This window comes from Haplochromis burtoni, unplaced genomic scaffold, assembly GCF_018398535.1.
Source record: "Haplochromis burtoni strain Fernald_Lab_line unplaced genomic scaffold, NCSU_Asbu1 Contig_390, whole genome shotgun sequence".
NCBI classification, from domain to species: domain Eukaryota; kingdom Metazoa; phylum Chordata; class Actinopteri; order Cichliformes; family Cichlidae; genus Haplochromis; species Haplochromis burtoni.
In genome coordinates this window covers 307548-326905 of record NW_024582751.1, presented here as the reverse complement: position 1 = coordinate 326905, position 19358 = coordinate 307548, and the positions used below count along the sequence as shown (strand labels likewise).

Here is a 19358-nt window from a genome sequence, read left to right as displayed (position 1 = left end):
ATGGAAATAATGTTGTCAGACCTGCTGTGGAGAGACTCCTCGAAGCTTCAATACTGAAAGTTCAATTACTCAGAATAAACACTTAAAGACTTTTAGGTTTACATCAAAATTACAACTGAATAGTGTTGGCACTGTGGATACTTGAGAGTAATTTGAACAGTAAGGTTTTTTTCTTCTGTTATTCTCTCATTTCCACTTTAGACAAATTTACCATAATCTCTCAAAACAGATATTTGTATATTCTCAAAGGAAAGGAGCTTTGGCACCAGACGCTTTCTGCTTTGTAGACCCAGTTCTACTGACAAATCAGTTTAACTGTGTCTGCAAGAATGCTGTTTGTCTGACAATAATTTATCTTTTTAAAAATCATCTGTTTTTTCAAAGAAACTGTTCGATAAAACTGGAAGCCTTGAATTGGATATCTGTTATCTGTATCTTAAAACCACTGGATTCCCAAGTCATCCACTGGGTTTCTAAATTATTCTTACCACAAATGAGTGGTAGTAGTCAGTACTTGCTCTGGGCACCCAAAACTAAACCTAAATTTGTAATATTAATTAAATTACTTATGTAACACATAGATACATGTTAGCAAAGCTGGTCAAATACACAGTGAACGTATTAGAATTTTAATTAAAAAAGATTTTTTCTGATTTTTGGCGGTGGGCGGGTCAAAACGATTCAGTTCTGTCTACACTGACAATTTGTCACTAATAGTAGAAAAGACATAATGGCAGGATGTGCTAGAAAAAGTTCAGAGACTTCAAAGAACATTTTTGAATGCACAGCAGGTAAGACTTTGTAGTTCACAAAAATGTTCCTAAAACTGAGATTCATACGGTTTGTATCAGGCATGCCATTTCTTCCAGCCAGACCCCTCAAGGTATCACTGGTTTTGGCCAAGTGAGCGTTAAAGTCTTCCACTAGGAAAATGGAGTGACCAGTTAGGGCACCCTCTAGCACCACACCAAGTGAATTTAGTGCAAATGACAGTCAGGACCTATTTCCTGACCTGAAGGCGCATGCAGCCCTCTGATCCACTTAGGCAAACCCCAACGTATAGACAGTGAACCAGTGAGGATACAAGGATACACGCCAAGGCCCAGCCACTAGGTGCTTCTTCCCTGGGCCTGGTTGCAGGGTGGGGCCCCAGTAGCCCTATCCTGGGCAAGCTAAACTGGTCCCTGGATTTTCTTCTTTTTCTTTTTGTGGCCCCTTACCCAGGGAAATTTGCCCTGTGAAACAACATAGCCAAACATGGGATCACTGAGCCACCCAAACCCTCCACTGTGATAAGGTGGCGATTCACTGAGGAGCTCTGTTAAGTACTGTATTTATTTTCACGACAAGATGAAAACAGATATAGGGCAATGAATCCAAATCGGTAATGAAGCAAATGCACCCCCATTATGTATTAAAGCTCTTTAATCTTTTTAATGAACCAACAATTTAAAGCTGGAACTCATTCTGAGTGATCTCTATAGTGCTGCTGAATGAATTACTACATACAACATACAACCAGCAAGAGTGTGTTGCTTTATGTTTGGATATATTGTACTGCAGATCATCACCTTCAGGTGATATGCGTAAACACAGACATAGTCAAACCTCATATTGAAACACGACAAGATATTTGTCAGAACAGTTAAGGGTTTCTAGGTCAAACATCTACATTCCCCTTATATGGACATTCTAAAAAATGTCAACATACAATTTAGCTGTTTGAAATACAGATGTAAAAGTTTCTTGAAGCTTTACTGTAAGCAAAAAGAACATTTATATACAATAAAACTTTAACCATCTTGTTTTGTTTTTTTAAAGGGCACCTATTATGCTTTTCCTTATACTCACATGACCAAAGGTTCAGCTAATGAGCTCAGGGTAGGTGTCAGTTATCCCTGCAAGCTAAAACTCAGGGTTCAAGCTGCTTTGAAAACTCTCTTTTCAGTTTGTTTTTCTAACCATGGCTCTGTATGATGTCTCACAGAGCAGATATCACTGATACGGTCAACCGAGAGCCACAGCGCAGTCAGCAAGCACAAAGCTCCACCAATCTGCTGTTTAAGTCAGATTTTTATGTTGGGTAGCCAATCAGCAGAAATGCATAAAACAGCTTGGTTTAGACAGGTTACGAACTGATGCGCTGCACCAAGCCCCAGTATAAGATAAATAAGGATTATGTTTGAGCTGTGACTCATGCAAAGCAACTTTAGTAGAGTACTTGAATAAAAATATGAAGTTAGAAATAAGCATAATAGGTTGCCTTTAAGTTCATACAGCCATAGGACAACAGTAGGGGATAGACAAAAATCACAGCAGGGCTTTAAATAAGTTCAGAAAACGTTCTAATACCACTGGCATCTTGCAGAGTCTTTGCATTTCTGTTTTTCATGACCCTGCCAAAATATCAAAAATACATGTAATTTCACATGTTTCTGCAGGACACAAGGCATACAAGTTAGTTCCAAAATCTGCAAATGAAAATGTACAGTACAGATTATTTTGGACAATCACTTTGAGTGATGACAATTATCTAAACACTGCAACACTTCTGCTTCCCCGACATGCAATAAACATGACGTTGAAAAGGATTATTTTAGAAAAAGTCTATATGGTCACACAGCAAATAAAACATCCCATATAAACCACGATTGTCACACTTGACATTAACTCTGAAGAGTGACACATTTCACAAAGATGCTTGTAGTTCTTTACACGGGCCTCTGTTGTTTGTTGGAATGCCTGTCTTGAATTAAGATAGTAAGATGAGCTGCATCTGTTCATGCGTGGGTACTGTTTGAGTTAGTATAGAAATGTACAGTAGTCATGCATAATAAAGATACCCTGCTATACAAGGGGTGAACACTAGGTGGCAGGCTTTGCCAACTTTGCACACAGCTCCAGTCTTCTGGGGAATAAAATGTCAAGTCATGGCAGGGGATAGGAAGGGACATGCATAGGGCAAACATTACACTGGAATCAGGTATATTGCTTTTCATAGAATGTGCGTTTATCCCTCATTGAGATTGTTCCACACCTTGTAAATATGCATACAAAGGCTTCTCCAACTAAAGATGGCACTGAGCTACAGCCTTCTCTGCTGCTGTCTCCAACCCAGCTCACATCTGCCTCATTGTTCTTTCCCTTCAAACAAAACAGATCTCCCGATGCTTTGTTCTTCCTCGCTTCTTTGTGCATCTCTTTTCTCCTCACTTTTTTTTTCTTTCTCTGCTCATTCTCTTACCCATTCCTCCCCTCGGTTCCCTTTACTCCCACCTACAATTTCTCCTTCCTTCCTTCCTTCCTCCCTCTTCCTCCTCTCTGCAGGGCAGCCGGAGAGTCTGGCATTTCTCTAACAGCAGGAGGGGAATCTGCACCCAGCCTCGGCCCATGCTGGGCAAAGAGAGTGTGGGTGTGGCATGTCTGACAGAGGCGAGTGTGTGTCTAAGTCTGTGACAGGCCACATGTGTGTGGATTCCCCATATTAGCTCTAACAACACTTATTTCCTACCTTAAAAAGGAGAAACCCAAGGACTCTATTTTCTCTGAATGGATTATACTAAAGTAGTTTGCATTCTCGATTACAGTTTCAGATTTGGCTCAGCAACAATAAGAGATCATAAAACGGCTGGGTGAAAATAGATTTTATTGTTGTGATCGGTCACTGCAAAGAATCAGTCGAAGTAACCCCACAGCACCTGATACGAGCTGGAGTCTATTCCTCATCAAGAGATTTGAATTTATTTAGCTTCAGCACTCCTGCCAAATGTGATGAGTGGCAACACTGGCCGAAGACCAACAGCAAAACCTTTTGTTCCAAATGTGTCTGGAGAGGGGAATCAGACAATTAAGAACAAACAAACAAAAAAAGCCAGGCTCTGAACGGTCTGGTATCAGAGGGGAGGAATGGTCACGGTTCAGTTGCAAACAGTAAATGAAAGCAATAAGAGGGCGATTTAGAGCTACAGCAGTGGGCGGGTCAGGGATGACACCCGCTGTGTAGCTACGATGTGCCTGTTTATCCCCACGGGTGATGAGAGAGGAAGAAGGGTGAGTGACGGGTCGATTTTTCTCTCACTATTGTTTTTAAAGTGAAAAACAAGAGTGAGGGATGTGAGCCGAGGTAAGCAAGGAGGGAGAAGCAGAAACAAGAAAGGCAGAGACTGTGTCGGGGGTCAGATGTGTCTGTGCAGCTGCGGTAGTGGGGAGGAGGACAGGGCTGGTCGCGGTTCGATTCCTCGGCTCTTCATGAAAGACAGCAGCTGGTCGGGGATCTCGGCAAGGACGTCCTTCGCTAGCCGAGCCATGCTGAGGACCTGGTTGCCAGATCTGTCAATGTAGTCTCTGAATGGAACGAACTAAAAGCAGAAATCATTATATACATCCTGTTTATTTAGTACAGATAAAAAAGTAGCATACCAGTATAGACAACATAAAAATCTTTTTTTTCTGAAGATCTCCCAAAAGATTAAAAAGCCTGTAATAGTGCAATGTTTTGCGAGAGTGATGAAAACTGCCAATATCTCACATAAACTGAAGAAATCATCAAACCGTGAAAAGATTAGCGAGTGACTCAGAGTACGGATGAATTCAGTTAGATAAAGGCTCATTAAGGAAAGTTTCCCTTAGACAAATAACACTGAAAGGCAGCTATAAAAAGCCACTGATATTCAAAGCTGACGGTGTCTCCGGAGTACCAAAATCCTCAAGTGGATGCTGGATGCTCCCAAGCCTGGCATTTGTGCAAAAGGTTCCATCTGACCAACTCTCACAAGGAGAAACAGTGGGCTCAGGACCTTGGATGCCATGTTTGCATCACCGCCACACTAGCAATGATGCAGGGAGGCCAGTGATGATGGGTATAGGGTCTCTGGGGGTACAAAGTAATATGTGGATCTTCTAACTGGCCATTTCATGCCATGTAAAAGGTAGAATCAAACCTTCTCGGATAAAATTATTCCCACGCAGGACAATACGTGGTATTACAGCATTACAATCATGCTGGGCAAAACATCACTACCTGGGAATAAAAAGACATGGACCATCAGCCCTGGACCTCGGTGTCATTAGGATAATATATAGCAGCATATGTGGAAACAGCAGCTCTGAGATACAGTACTTATAACTCCCTAAGTCTATTGCATGAGACAGCAGCTAAGGTATCAAAGAATACTTCTTAGCATATCTAGGAAGCTGCATTTGTAGGCTTTTCATGGCTGGCTGCAGAGTTTTCAAGATTCATTGTCCATTCTGATTTCAAACAATGTGGATCATGTCCTTTTTTAACAAAAAAACTGATAAACCAGCTTCTAATTTCACATTTGACAAACAGGTGACGCCACATTTGTTAAATAATGAGAAAGAGTGCTTGATTTGGGTATTATGTTTATTGCCCAATTCCACATCAGGAGGTTAATGTAGCCATTCACTGGAGGTCTTGTCCAAAAGACAAAACTTTCAGAAGTTCTCTGTCATCTTAATGTTTGCAGAGATCTTTTCAGACATGAAAAATGGAAACACAGCTGGCTTCATCTGTCTCCTGAAGACATACCACTTGCATTTTGTGCATTTGTCATGTGATATTTGGCACCAGGTGCTGCGTGACAAGGGAGGGGAAAATAATGATACCAAGTAAGACAGCGCTTTGGTTGCATCAGTGATGGATTTTAAAGCTGTTCATGCCTCCGAAGCCTTACTTAAGGACCACTGTGAGCATGAGGGAAACCTTTGCCCCCTTCACAGTGAATCCTCTCAGACGCTGTCTCATCGGTTACAGCTTTTATTAGATAATGATTTCAGCAGCATACTTTAAAGTACTTTAAAAGTAGAAAATACATGCAGAGGATGTTGCAATGATTAATATGGTCATAGAAATCTCTCTTGCTCTCTTTCTGTGTTTTTCCCCAACTGCCATATGGCTCACTTGCTGTTTTTCTACATTCATTTTCTTAAATTTGTGCCATTTTTTGTGCTTTCATGGCTTTAACCACAATTTATTTGACTTTTTTCACACATTAAATGTTCTGAAAAAGAAACAGGACTCCCCAAGATACTTCGCATTAGCTCAACCTACTGACTTCTTTCAAATCAGGGTGTAGTTGTGGTGCTGACATGGAGAACTGTTATAGACTGTATGTGAAAGCTGGACATAACCAACATGCTAACATTACACTCTGCCTCAGCCACTTTAACTCAGCTGGAAAAGTGGCTGAGGGCAGCAGCAGCTCAGGTCAGCTGATTACAGTCCGAACAGAAGGAAAATCTGCTGGAGCTCTCAATAGAAATTTTAGTTAGTTTTCTACAATAGCTGTATTTAGCATCATGTACATCATGTACGCGAGCATCTCAGGTGCACAGCCATAGCTGTGAGCACCAAAGCTCCACAAACTTGTGTTGAAACATTTTGTTTACGAGGACCACCCAATCAGAATAAAGCTAAATGGAGGGAAGGTAAAATGATTGTTTCAAACAGACTATGGAATTGAAAGAAACATATTCGAGTTGCAGAATGAAACTATAACGCTGGAGATTCGACAAAAGGTACCCTAATATTCTTTTTTTTTTTTTTTTTTTGTCTGAGATTTTCCCTGGTTATGTTGCCAATGTGACTTTTAAGTGGACATAAAACACTACATGTATGAAGGCTAGTTTGCGCCATGGAGCCCTACTCTACTCAGGGGCTTAATTTCCAGGGGGGTTATGACCCCCACCCAATAATCATACCCAACCAATATAACCCCCCCCAATAAAATTATGAATTATCTTGCATTAATAGGCTGTTCATTTTCTTTACTCATTTCAGTTATTACCAGCAAAATAGTAGCATGTTTAATCATCTAGGAATTTACCCAGATTTATTTATTTATTTAGACAGAGATCTTGACCCCCCCAATGTTCAGCACAAAGTTGCGCCGATAACTCTACTACCCTATTCAGTATGTGAAGCTAGAGAAATAACTGTCTCCTCCATACCTGCTTCATGCCCAGGAGGACGGGGCTTCAGCTGTCCACACCCCCTAGTAGATCATTACATGAAAGAACCTTTTAAATACAAGCGCGCTCATGCTCACAGGTATACACATGGGTGCTCAGTGATGGCAGTACACATATTGAATCAATAACAACAAAAAAGCGTGAAATGTAGAGTGAGTGAATATTTTTCCTGCTAAGTGTAACAATCCTGATTGAATTATTGTGGTAATAAGGTTAAAGGCAATCAAAGGATTACTGTGTGCATGCAAATGTGATTACTGCTGCAAGTAAAACAGACTCAAAGACAATATAAGCTATACAAAAACAGCTTTAGAACAAGCGCATAAATTATATGGCTATTAACCTTGTGAGGGGTCAATTTTGTTTTTCATTAGTGCAATGCTTTACGGTGAGAAGTTAAAAATAGCTGCAGTAAAGTGTGTGAAGATTTGTGGATGTGCTCAACAGAAAGACATAAAATGAAGCTCTTGGCTTGACTGCAGCACTTTCACCTATGTTCTACGAAGAGCAAAAAAGCAGATTTAAGACGGATTATGAAAAAAAAAATTGAAAGTATCCTGTGGCGGTCCATTGCAATCAAGTGGGACACAGAGCCCTGCTTCCATAAAAGCAGCTGCCCTTGAAGCGGTGCCTAACGAGAAACATTTTTTACTGTCACGATTCAGACCGCTAAAAATCCAGAATTGAAAAATGAGATGGACTCCCTGCTATTTCTATAATAGCCTGTGATTAATTTGTTTACTTGGTTTCCGAGCAGTTGGAAGCTACTGTGACATTTTACATTTGTAAAATATAACTTTGAAGAGGCAGAATCAGACACGCTGGGCCACTTCTTGAACATCTTAATTAAGACTCACGATAAACTTAAGTGCTGTTTCTATAGGTTCATAGTGTTTCCTTTCCTCAAGTATTACGATCTTCCTGATTTGTTAGTTTATATGAGTTTTACAATCCACCACAGGTGTTGGCTACCTATGGCTGGTATTAATTTCAGGGTGATGATGTGTTTGTCAGACCCTAATGGAGATTTTCAGGAGAGTCAACTTACATTTCTTTTTGTTTTCTCACAATATACTTGAAGGAGAAACTTCAATTATCACTTGCCTTTATGACACAGTTCATTGATTTTAACTTGTGATACATATGCACATATCTATAGCGCCTGCACTGCTGAGGAGCATCAGCTGAATGAGCCATTAGAGTCATACAGCTCTTCCTTCCTTCTTTATAAACTTACAAAATAGCTATTGTCTCTGTGCTGGCTCAAACAAGATTAGGATGTGTGTTTTATTGCCATAAAATGTGACAATGTTGAAATTAATGCTAAATCACATGGAACAATAAAAAGCAAGACCAACTTTGAAGTAATATTTAGTATTTCTAAACATGAATGCATTTTTTTCCTCTCGGCTTTTAGACGCCATACATATTTCTCTTTAAGTGCTCATTTATCATCTTACCCTTTGCTGACTCTTCTTCACTGTTATTCGGAACTTCAATAGTACATTGTTATCAGAGGCCCTTGTATTTACCCATTTATGTTCTCATATCTCTAAAAGGCTGTCTAAAATAACTGTTTAGTGTTGCCAGACCATTCTCCAGTGGGATCACCACTTATTCTTCACCATACTCTCAGCTAAATAAGTTTCTCTCTTGTTGAGTTTGGAATTGGGAATGTTATAAGTGTGTCTTTTGAAAGATGAGGATCTTTTCAGCAACCTTTTGCATAAATAAATATAAACGTTCATGCATTTATAAAGTAAAAAATCTTGGTGTCCGAAAAATCGTATTAATATTAGTATTCGGTATGACCACCTTTATTCTACAATACAGTCTCTCTTAGGTAAGCCGTGTTTTACAGATGGCTGTAGAAACTAATTGGATTACCTGTCTCTTAACCTCATATTGAAGATGATTTAAGCCAAACCTGTTGCTTCTGATTTTCAGTCCAGCTCTTGTGTAATCTGGCCTACCTCAGCCTTTTCTCACTGTTTCCATTCCTTAAGAATGGCTTCTTGACAGCCACCCTTCCCCTGTGCCCATTTCTGATGAGGCTTCAGTGAACAACAGATGGATCAGCTGAAAGGCCAGATGCATCTCTCACGTCCTGTGTCAGGTCTCTGCTGTTTCTCAAGCACATGACTTTAAGATACCGTTCATCTACTGTTGACAATTTTTAGACCTATCACATCTTTTTTGTCCTCCACGTGTCTAGTTTTCAAAAAGATTTTTACAGGACACATTGCACACCATGCTGAGATATGCCAATTTTCTGGCTAATAGCTCTTCAGGAAATGACCTTGTCTCTCAAACTGTTATCTTTGGCATCTCTCAGAGATTCAACTACAGAAATGGGAACTAATAATATTTTTCTTTGCATAGACAGTAAAAATATAGATGCAGCTTCCTGTTCAGAAAACTAAGCCATTGTGCCCTACACCTGCATTCTAGCAAAAGGCCACCAGGTGGCGAGAGCTGTGGTTGCAAAAAGACTTCTGGTCCTATAAAAAAAGGAAAAAAAGTATTTCTCTCCTGACCCCTATAAACACTTTGCTTTTGAATTCATTTCTTAGTAATTCATTTTGTCATTTGTTTTGTAAAGTCTTAGCGGTGTTAACCCTACCTTAACACCGCTAAGACTTATCAATTAAGAAAAAAACAGCTGTTGTTCAGTGAGCAAGCGGTTCCAAAGTCAGACGTGTATCTTGTTAGTTCTTGGAACTAAGGCCAGAAAAATTATTTACAGGGTTTCAAAGGAGTTCAGAAAATAACGGGAGGCATCACTGTAGCTACGTCCATCTGTTATATGCTATTCTTCCAACAACCTGCCAGTAACAAAGTGTCTAAAGATATAGTTTAACACGGGTTCTATGATATGTTATGTGCAGACATAACAGAAAAAACTAAAACAGTTAAAAAGTTAAAAATCACTGAGACAAGGCGAACTACAGAGGGAGAGGTCAAAGAGACCAGACAGCAGACACGAGAACACGACCAGGATCACAAAATGGAGCTATTTAAACTATAGTCAACAAAATCTGGGCAAAGGACTAAAGCACAGAATAACAAAATCACAAGTAGAAAGAAACAATTGATCAGATCGCTAACAGCAGACTATAAAGCAAGAATATAAAACCTTTCTTAAAATGAACACAAACTATGAACTCACAAACAACTGAAAAACCCTGAGTCACACACCCGGAACGCTTGATCCTTTTGCTTTACATAAGTAAATATCCAAACAGATTTAATACTGAGGCACATGCCTTTTATAAGTTACGACTATTTAACACATCAACACATATATTAATATCACCACGTCATAAACGTCATTTTAACATCATTTTCATACATGACATTGATTAAAATGTTCATTTATTTCTTTATTTCTTCCTTCTTTTTGCTGCACCCTTTAGGTTTACCCCATGTGTCAGTCTTACTGCACACCTCACCACTGGCTCACTGTAACACACTTCTCTGCCGCTCCTGACTTCCACCGTTCTTTTGTCAGCACCCTATCATACGTTTTCTTTAGATCCACAAAGACTTACTCGATGTCCTCCATCCATCCTCCTCGCTCTCATTTTCTTCAGTCATGCTCCTTAAAACACTCCTTCCATCTTTTCAACACACTTTCTTCACTTGTTAGCAAATTTCCTTCCGTATCCTTAATCACTCTAACTTCCTGCACATGCTTTCAATGTCTCTGCCGAGCCAATCAATAGAACCCAGTTTAAGCCTTTTCCTTTGCCACTTCTCTCTTTGCTCTACATCTACCCTCTACCCTTTCTTCATCTCACTAACTATCCCAATTTTTATTTGCTATTTTCCTGTGCTTCTTCATTTGAACAGTGAGTCTCCCTGTCCTCTATTTTTTGTCTCATTGTAGCATCTTTAACTTACAATATAAAGTGTCCTGAGGTATCAGTTGTTGCTATGAAAATTTGATTGACAGGAAAGAAAGGACGAGCCATTCAAACCTTTTATGGCTTTAAGTCACGTTTTAATGTTTAAATTGAGAGTTTAGAATAACCACTGTTAATAAATGGTGAATTACAAGATCATTTAAATGTTGCTAATTTTTTTACAGTGAAAAAGAATGATTGATATATATATTAATATAAACCAGTCATTAGCAAAATTACATTTATAATTTATCCTTATGACATTAGTCTGTGTGATGAAATGTACCATAGCTGATGAGAAACAGTAACAATTACAGTAATGCCTTTAAGCTTTGTAATCTATCTGTTAAAGGTTACCAAATGTTGTTTTTAGTCAAGGTTTTGCACTGACTGATCAGTGATAAGCAAAAGGCATGGATGAGAAACGTTGGCATTGTTATACAGTAAACTTGTGTAATACATATGGATACTGCATACTGTATGAGGCAGTCCCCAGTGAGTGTCTGAGTGTGTGCTATAAATGCAAGCCGTCCTCCACCGGGGGACATAAACCCCACGCTGATGTTGTTGACAGAAACATGCTCAAGACTAACCCGAGGACTTAACCGAATTTCGAGGCGTACCTGTACAATGTCTCTCTCAGCAAGACGCCCTCTTGAGGATACTCTCACCTCATCTCCATCCAGCTCCTCCATAGCTAAAAGGAGAGAAAGAGGCAGAGCGTACATGACTCAACCAAAGGGGGAGAATATAAAGAAGGCACAAGACGTTCTTTTGTATTTCACTGTATAATTGCTGAAGCAGAACAAAGCACAGAGGCTAAGAACGGGTACTTAGCGCAGAACTGTTAGAATATTTTATACAGCAAAAACCTCGAGCCAAATATGGAAATGAAAATAATAACTGAAACTAATTCCAGCCACTCAAGAGCGGGACTGAGTAGCTTAAGAATACAGAGCAGTGTTTAGAAGGCAAGTTCAATTACAACCAAACACAGAAGGAAATTTGGAAAAACTTCACAGTACAGCCCATGACTAAGGGCGTAATTCCCCAGTAATTAAATGGAATTGTAATGTGTTTTATATGAAATTACAACATTATCATATGTATGCATGTAATTTACAAGCATGCCTAAAGTCACTAGAATAAGGGGTGACAAGTCATGTTTTACACGAAAGATGAGTACTTACAAATACAGTAAACACATTTAAGTAGTACGTAAGTCATATTAAATATTGCATAGGTTCTTTTTGTTGGCACCCTATCATACGTTTTCTTTAGATCCACAAAGGCTCGATGTCCTCCATCCATCCTCCTCGCTCTCATTTTCTTCAGTCAGTGCTCCTTAAAACGCTCCTTCCATCTTTTCAACACACTTTCTTCACTTGTTAGCAAATTTCCTTCTGCATCCTTAATCACTCTAGCTTCCTGCACATGCTTTCAATGTCTCTGCTGAGCCAATCAATAGAACCCAGTTTAAGCCTTTTCCTTTGCCACCTCTCTCTTTGCTGTACATCTACTAAAGTATGCTGTAACTGTAAGTACAGCATCATTTCCTGGTCATTTAATGGGAAACAAAATGTGTCAGGACACAGGTTGTATTATGGAGTGACTTAACTTAGCCCAACATCTGGATATTTTTACAGGAAATGAGACTGTAAGTATTTTTAAGTATAGCATAAATTAAAAAAAAGGCACAACTGAATAATAGAAAATCAATCATGAATATCAACATAAAGAATATGGGGGCTTATACCCTTAGTCATGAGCCTTATTATAAAGTGCTACCTACTTTGCGCCTGGCTGGAGGTGCGACTCTTAAAGGTAATGAAAAATAGCACCTGCATAAAACTCTATATCTTCTATCTGACCAAGACAAAAAGGTAAGGTCGCTACGCACAACTTGAGGATGCAAATACATTTATACAGAATCTTAGGTAATAGGGGGCAAAACCTCCTGGCAAACAATGAAAGATCCTTGGCTGACCATTTTTTAAAAATACATAATTCTGATTTTAAAAATTGTTTCCAAATGGACGCTGTGCCAGTATCGGAGACATAACCTCACCGCCTGCTGGATGCCCTTTTTAAACATCCCCTCGATGTCACTGTTAGACTTTGAAGCAAAACTAAGCCTGTGCTTGAGAATTGCTTTACGATATCCTTTCATTCAATTCAATTTCAGTTGAGTTTTATTTCTATACTGACAGTTCACAACAACAATTGTGTAAGGGTGCCAATAACAGAGAATGCCAGTGATTAGACAGTCCCTTTTGAACGGCTCTTGTTGGGAGCATAGAAATCCCTCTAAACAGGAAAAGACTTCCACCGCAATCAAACCATCTGCTGCAACCACTTAGCAGGCAAAAAATATTGACATGCAATGAAAACACATGTAAGTGAAAGGAGGGCATTGGAGGAGAAAAGTTCAATGTATTACGTGTCTACCAGGAGCCTGAAGAAACTCTTGGAGCCACAATTACCCCGCACTCTAAGAGCCAAATGCTCCATTGGGCTAAGATGATGATATGAGGACTTCGACACATGACGAATCAGGAATTTGTACGTGAGGAGAAGCATTTTAAAATACTCATTGAACATTATCAACAAATGAAACCTCACCTGTGAGATTTAAAAAAACTAACACGCACCACTCATTTTGGAGAATAATTATTAACCTATTGGGATAACTGCAGAAGGGACTTGACAGCCAAAATAACAAAGTTCAGGCCAATCCACTAATGACGTAACTAAAAATAATGGAAACATCAAAACTGGTTGTGCTACAATGATATAAAATGCACATTAGACAGAGAGTCGCTGTTGTTGTTGCATTTCCAGATAGGTTTGGGTGTAATATTACTAGAAAGATTTCAGGGACAGTCAAAGCAACACAGCAAACACTAACTTAAAATAAAACCTTGATTAATTGATTGACTTAGGCATCAGAAACCTCCCTATAAACCAATGAAAAACAGGAGAATATCAACAGAAAATGGCAGCTCTCCTTTAAAAGCGTTTTCTGTTCACTGTAACCGAAGGCACAGAAACAAAAGATGAATCGGGTTCAATCAGGATGAACAAAACAGAAAGAGAAACATAAGAAACTTGACAAAAACTGGCAAGCAAAGCAAAGGCTAAAGGCACACACTCATTAACACATCGTGCTCTGACAACCAAAATGGCCAAAGGCCTTGAAGTGCAACTTCAGTCAACTTATACAGGCTACCATCCACTGCAGGACTAAGATCTCAGCCAATGACATGAAAATCAGGACCTGGAAGTAGCATGATAAATGGTAAAAGTGCTGGGTCTTATATAGTGCTTTTCTACTTTACCTGAGCAACCAAAGAACTTTACACAACGTGTCTCATTCACACATTCACTTTTTTCTATGTTTAAGTTTCTTCTATCTAACATTCACACACATTCAGTGCAATGGATGGATCAGAGAACAACCTGGGGTTAGTGTCTCACTCAAGGATATTTAGCATGCAGACTGGAGCAGCCAGGAGTCAAATTAGCAGCCTTACAATTAGTAGATAACCTGCTCTACCTCTGGAGCTACAGCTACCAAAGCATGGTAAACATTAACCATCTATGTGCTCCTTACTTTCTTTTAAGGGAATATAACAGAAACTATAGTGATGTTGTCTCTATATAAATAAGAACAAACCAAGAAAATATTCACTGTATTACAATTAAGAACTTGATATCAACATTTCTAGTTGCTAAGTGGTTGTCATTGTGCAGCCAAATAACACTGTCTTCATAGCGTGTGCAGCAGCTAGCACATCCACACTCTGAGGTTCTATTAAACCAGTTTGACCTCGCGACCTCCCAGCACGCCTGAGTACTTTCACCACCAATCCCAGCATTTGATTCCTTAAACAAGTAGAAAATAATGGGCCGTCCAACATAATGAGGAGACTTTATGTTGTCACACCCTGTCGAGCAGTAACACACTCACACACGCAAACAGTTCCCACTGAAAAGTCATTCATTGATTTGTGGGCTGTAAGCTGCTTGCACACTTGAGTCCATTGACTTTCCTCAGCTATTTTCTCAGGAGGGGGCAGAAAGAGCTGGTGTACATAAAGAACCAATTATGACACAGCTGCTTTTCCTGTTCGAGTTCCATCAAGACAAGCAAAATTCAAGTGCTGTTTGTCAGATAAAACACCACATCTTTGTGCCTTTCCAAAGTCAGGCTCGTTGAATTTTATTAAATGTGTTTGGAGTTCAGATTTATTCTGTGCACGGTGCTTGTGGGAAGATCTTGCTCAGCTATATATACATATGCATACACATTTACACACTGCATACACATGCGCACATATGTACACATACAAACACGTGCTCAAACAAAATAAACAAAATCTCAGTGACTCAATCAACTTTTCCTACTCTGTTTTTTATGTGCATTTTGGTGATAAATATTAACGTTTAACTCAACAAATGCCTTCTTTGGAGTAAAGCCAAAGGTAAATATTATTTTCTCACTATTGGATACTTTGTTTTTGACATTACATATAAACAGAAAAACTGAAAAAATGGAGGCTGACATTACAAAGTCTGAGTTTTTTGTTGTTTTGTTTCAAGAAAACCTAATCTAGTGTTATTAATGGGTTTTTGGTTTTTTTTTATTATTTTGCTTGTTTTGTGGAGACGCTCATAGGGCACGCACACAAAACACTGTTAAATATAATTAAATATAATTAGAGATTTGATCCTTACCTAGTGTTCTGGTCAAATTTGACCTGTTTTGACATTTGACACCAGCAAAAATACAAAGCATTTTATTTCCCAACGCCTAACATACCTACGATTTGTCACGGCCCAAGGTGTCTCATAGTAATGCTAAAGGTACCCTTCCGCGTCCTTTTGAGGCGCTCCAGATTGTCCAATAGAATGCTGCTTGCAGTGGTAACACGCTTAAAAGACATCTGTATCTGAGTGACTTCTAACCCCTAAGTGTTTGATTCAGATGTATTTCAATGTCTATTTATACACCCACATACAATTTACAAGCATACGTCATTCAAGCTGCAGCTCTACTGAACACAAGCTGCTATGGGTGCATCATAAAAAAGAGAGAGGAAGAAAAACACTGTGCATTGTCTTTTGTAGCTGAGGGTAAAAAAGTATTTTTCCAAGAGAGAGAAGGTAGAGAAAGAGTTATTTCCTGTTGCTGTAGCAGCAAATGTGTCAGAAAATGAGGGCTGCCAGTACCTTATCTTCAAGCTCAGGTCTGTGAAGGTAAGGTCTCTTTAGCTCATTATAAATGAGACCAAAGCTTGATTTGTAGTTCTCTTTTGAATCCTGCATTGAAATGCAGAATTGCTCTAGTATCACTAGTAAAACTGAGCTTATCATGTTGGACTTGGAGCTAACTAATATTGGACAATCATTACTTTTACTAATGCAAGAGTTAGAGAGAGACGACTTGAGAACTGCCTAAATCTATACACAGACTAAGACTGAGAATAATAGGTTAAATCTTTGTATAACTGTACATATGCTTTTTCTTTTTCAAAGTTACACTACAGCAGAGAGGAGACCAGAAATAGAGACACAGACACATGACACACAGTAATAGCTACTGGAGAGATGTAGAAGAGGAACTGTTGAGGTCTAACTCCCCAGTGTTTCAACAGCCATGATCCCATACATTATGTATGTGTTAGTGAGTGTGCTGGTGCTTTCGGGATGTGTGCATATGAGGCTGAGAAGAAACAGCACCACCACTAGAATTAGCAGGACAACAAAAAAGACTGGGTGAAAGACTTTTAAAAGACGATGTGATTTCATAGGTGCAGGTCTTGCATCACGAACAGCTCTTCTAATCTCTTCAGATACCTACAGAATGGAGTCTTGTGTGTACTACCAGGCATCGTATCATTCAGCAGACCAAAACAATGACTGTTATGCCATTATCTGTAAGAAATGCTCAAAACAATAGCAGCACATAGAGTGCATGGAGTAAAGACAGCTCTATCAAACATGTTAAATAAAGCTGCTGTGGCTATCGCGAGTGCTATTTCTTTCACACGAGGCTTATGTTATGTAACGTTCCACACAGTGGCGAGGCCACTGATGATGTAGCTGATTACCAGTTCATGCAGATGATGGCATTATTAACAGTAGGTCTTAAAAACATGACAATGCAAAATTTGCAAATTAGTGTATGAGCGTAACGAGGTTAGCACTGAGATTTGGGACGCACAGGAGGCTAAACAGCTTTCTCAAGAAAATGCTGTCCAAAAGAAATGATAGAGTAACTGAAGTCCTTTGTCACATTATCTAACAAGTAACCCTCCCAAAAAACAACAAAAAAAACCTATGAAATATTGGTCGGTAGGTAGAGCTTGCTGGCTGCCTCTCATTTTTTCACAATCTCTCAAATGTCATGGGGCTTTTATGGTGAGTCTGAAGCAATCGCACAAAAAGATAGGTGAGGAGCAAAGAGACAGGTTGATACAGATTGGGTTTTGCTTCTTTTTTCAGGCATCTTATAGTAAAGACAGACAGGAACTGTTGAGGAAGAGGAGAGGGGGAATGACATGAAGCAAATTACCAGGGCTCAGCTGCTGAGGGGCTGGTCATCTGTCACATAATGAGTCAGCATTCATCCACCTCTATGAGGCAAAAAAACTTCTTTGCAATTTTTATGGGCAAATTGAAAATGTGCATAAAAACATGGATGGAAAATCATCTACTGTGACATGGAAACAGGCAGGATAGGCCTTTTTTTCCACCTTCACATTTAGCCATAAAATAAATAATAGACCCTGTTAGTATACCCAAACACTTACCATCAAACTCAGCCGGCCCAACACCTACGATGATAATGGAAAGAGGGAGTGATGCCGCCTGTTCAGACAAAAGGAAAGATGATCCACATTAACTCATTAGATTTTTAAAGCCACGGGTGAGAAGCAGGAAATTAAATGTTGATTCACACTTGTTAAACGTTTTATCTTGTTTTGGGTGAGGCTATTAACCTGATGCAGCAGCCTACATTTTGTGATTTAAAGTAATGACCTGAGAAATTTACTTTGCACTGCGTGATGGGTAATTAGGATGAAGACAATAACAGAGAGCTTGCTTTTAATGCTCTACACTGTGTGCTTTGAGAAACCTCAGAACCCAACCAAACACTGCTTAAAAATTAATTTGATGGGTTACTGAAATTACTGACCTCTTCAAACACTACGTCAATAAAGATGAAAAAAAACTCCCCTCTGTTCAAGAAAAGCTTCACTTAGAGGCTCTTACCAAAGAATGCTAATCGTTTTTATCCAAACAATGTAAAAACATTATCCTCACCCCACATGCAGGAGAGTCAGTGGGGTCACAGAGGGCTGTTATTCATCAGTACGCCTGCAGCTTTAATTTTTAACACATGCATGCAAGGGAGTTGTATACATGTGGTGTTTGTTTACTCACATTGACCACAGCCTCTTTGGTCTGGACCATGTCAGATATCACTCCATCTGTGATCATCAACAGGACAAAGTACTGAGAGCCATCTGTAATCTCTGCTGCACAGCTGGGGAATGTGCATAGACAGACACACGGACACCCACGCACACACATAGACACACACATAGAAATACACAGGTTAAAGCTAATAATCTGTGCAAAGAAAACATAAGAAGGCCTGTCTGTTTTCGGGGCAATGAGCTGCAGATGAGACTGATTCAAGCTTTGTCAAAAAACACAAAACAAAATTTATTGAGAGCTTATATAGAATTATTAATGCTCCTGTAGAACATTAATAAATAATAATCAAATAGTCAAATGCAAAAACAGACAATTATAAAGTACCAGAGTGAAAGTGATCGTTCTGTCATAAAACGTGTCATCCATTCTTTAAATTACTGCCACGTTGACTATTGCTGTTGGATACATGCTTGCCTTAGTCCCATAGGAAACTGCAGTTTCAAAATATAAATGCAAAATATAAATTCTTTTGAATTGAAATCATGAATTACACTAAACTTGAAAATGTCAGCTTCAGAAATTTCTTTTTACACATTTTGAACTGATAATAGATTTGAAAGTTTCAAACAGCTTGCCTGGACACAAAGACCACTTAAATGGCCCGTTTTCTACTTTCTGTTGTAGATGGTAAATGAACTGGTTTGGACTGATTTAGCACTTTTCTATCTGAGCACTCAAAGCGCTTTACACAACTTGTATATTCACCCATTCTACGCTGTTTCTAAGTGCTTCCTATCTAACATCCTCTTTCCTCACACATTCATACTCCGATGGATGCAATGGAGAGAAACATGGGGGTCCTTTCCCAGGGATACTTTCCATAAAGACTGGAGCACACTGTGATCGAACCATCAACCTTCCAGTTAGTAGCTGACCTGCTCTACCAGCTGAGAAACAGAAAAAAGATTAATTTATATTATCCTGAGCCTCAATTCATCCTCTGTGTGAAATAAG

General features: G+C 39.2%; 1 protein-coding gene across 1 annotated transcript in view; it reads right to left on the bottom strand.

Annotated features, from left to right (window-relative positions):
- Nucleotides 1-1407: 1407 nt before the first annotated feature.
- The window catches only part of LOC102292140 (copine-9), a 35347-nt gene continuing 17396 nt past the window's right edge, over nucleotides 1408-19358 (bottom strand). Inside the window, exons 10-13 of the mRNA XM_042212742.1 lie at nucleotides 18348-18450; nucleotides 17714-17771; nucleotides 11522-11595; nucleotides 1408-4358 (exon numbers count right to left, since the gene is read on the bottom strand). Of these exons, the coding sequence (XP_042068676.1) occupies nucleotides 4176-4358; nucleotides 11522-11595; nucleotides 17714-17771; nucleotides 18348-18450 (418 nt within the window). The 3' untranslated portion in view covers nucleotides 1408-4175. The remainder of the gene's footprint in view (nucleotides 4359-11521; nucleotides 11596-17713; nucleotides 17772-18347; nucleotides 18451-19358) is intronic.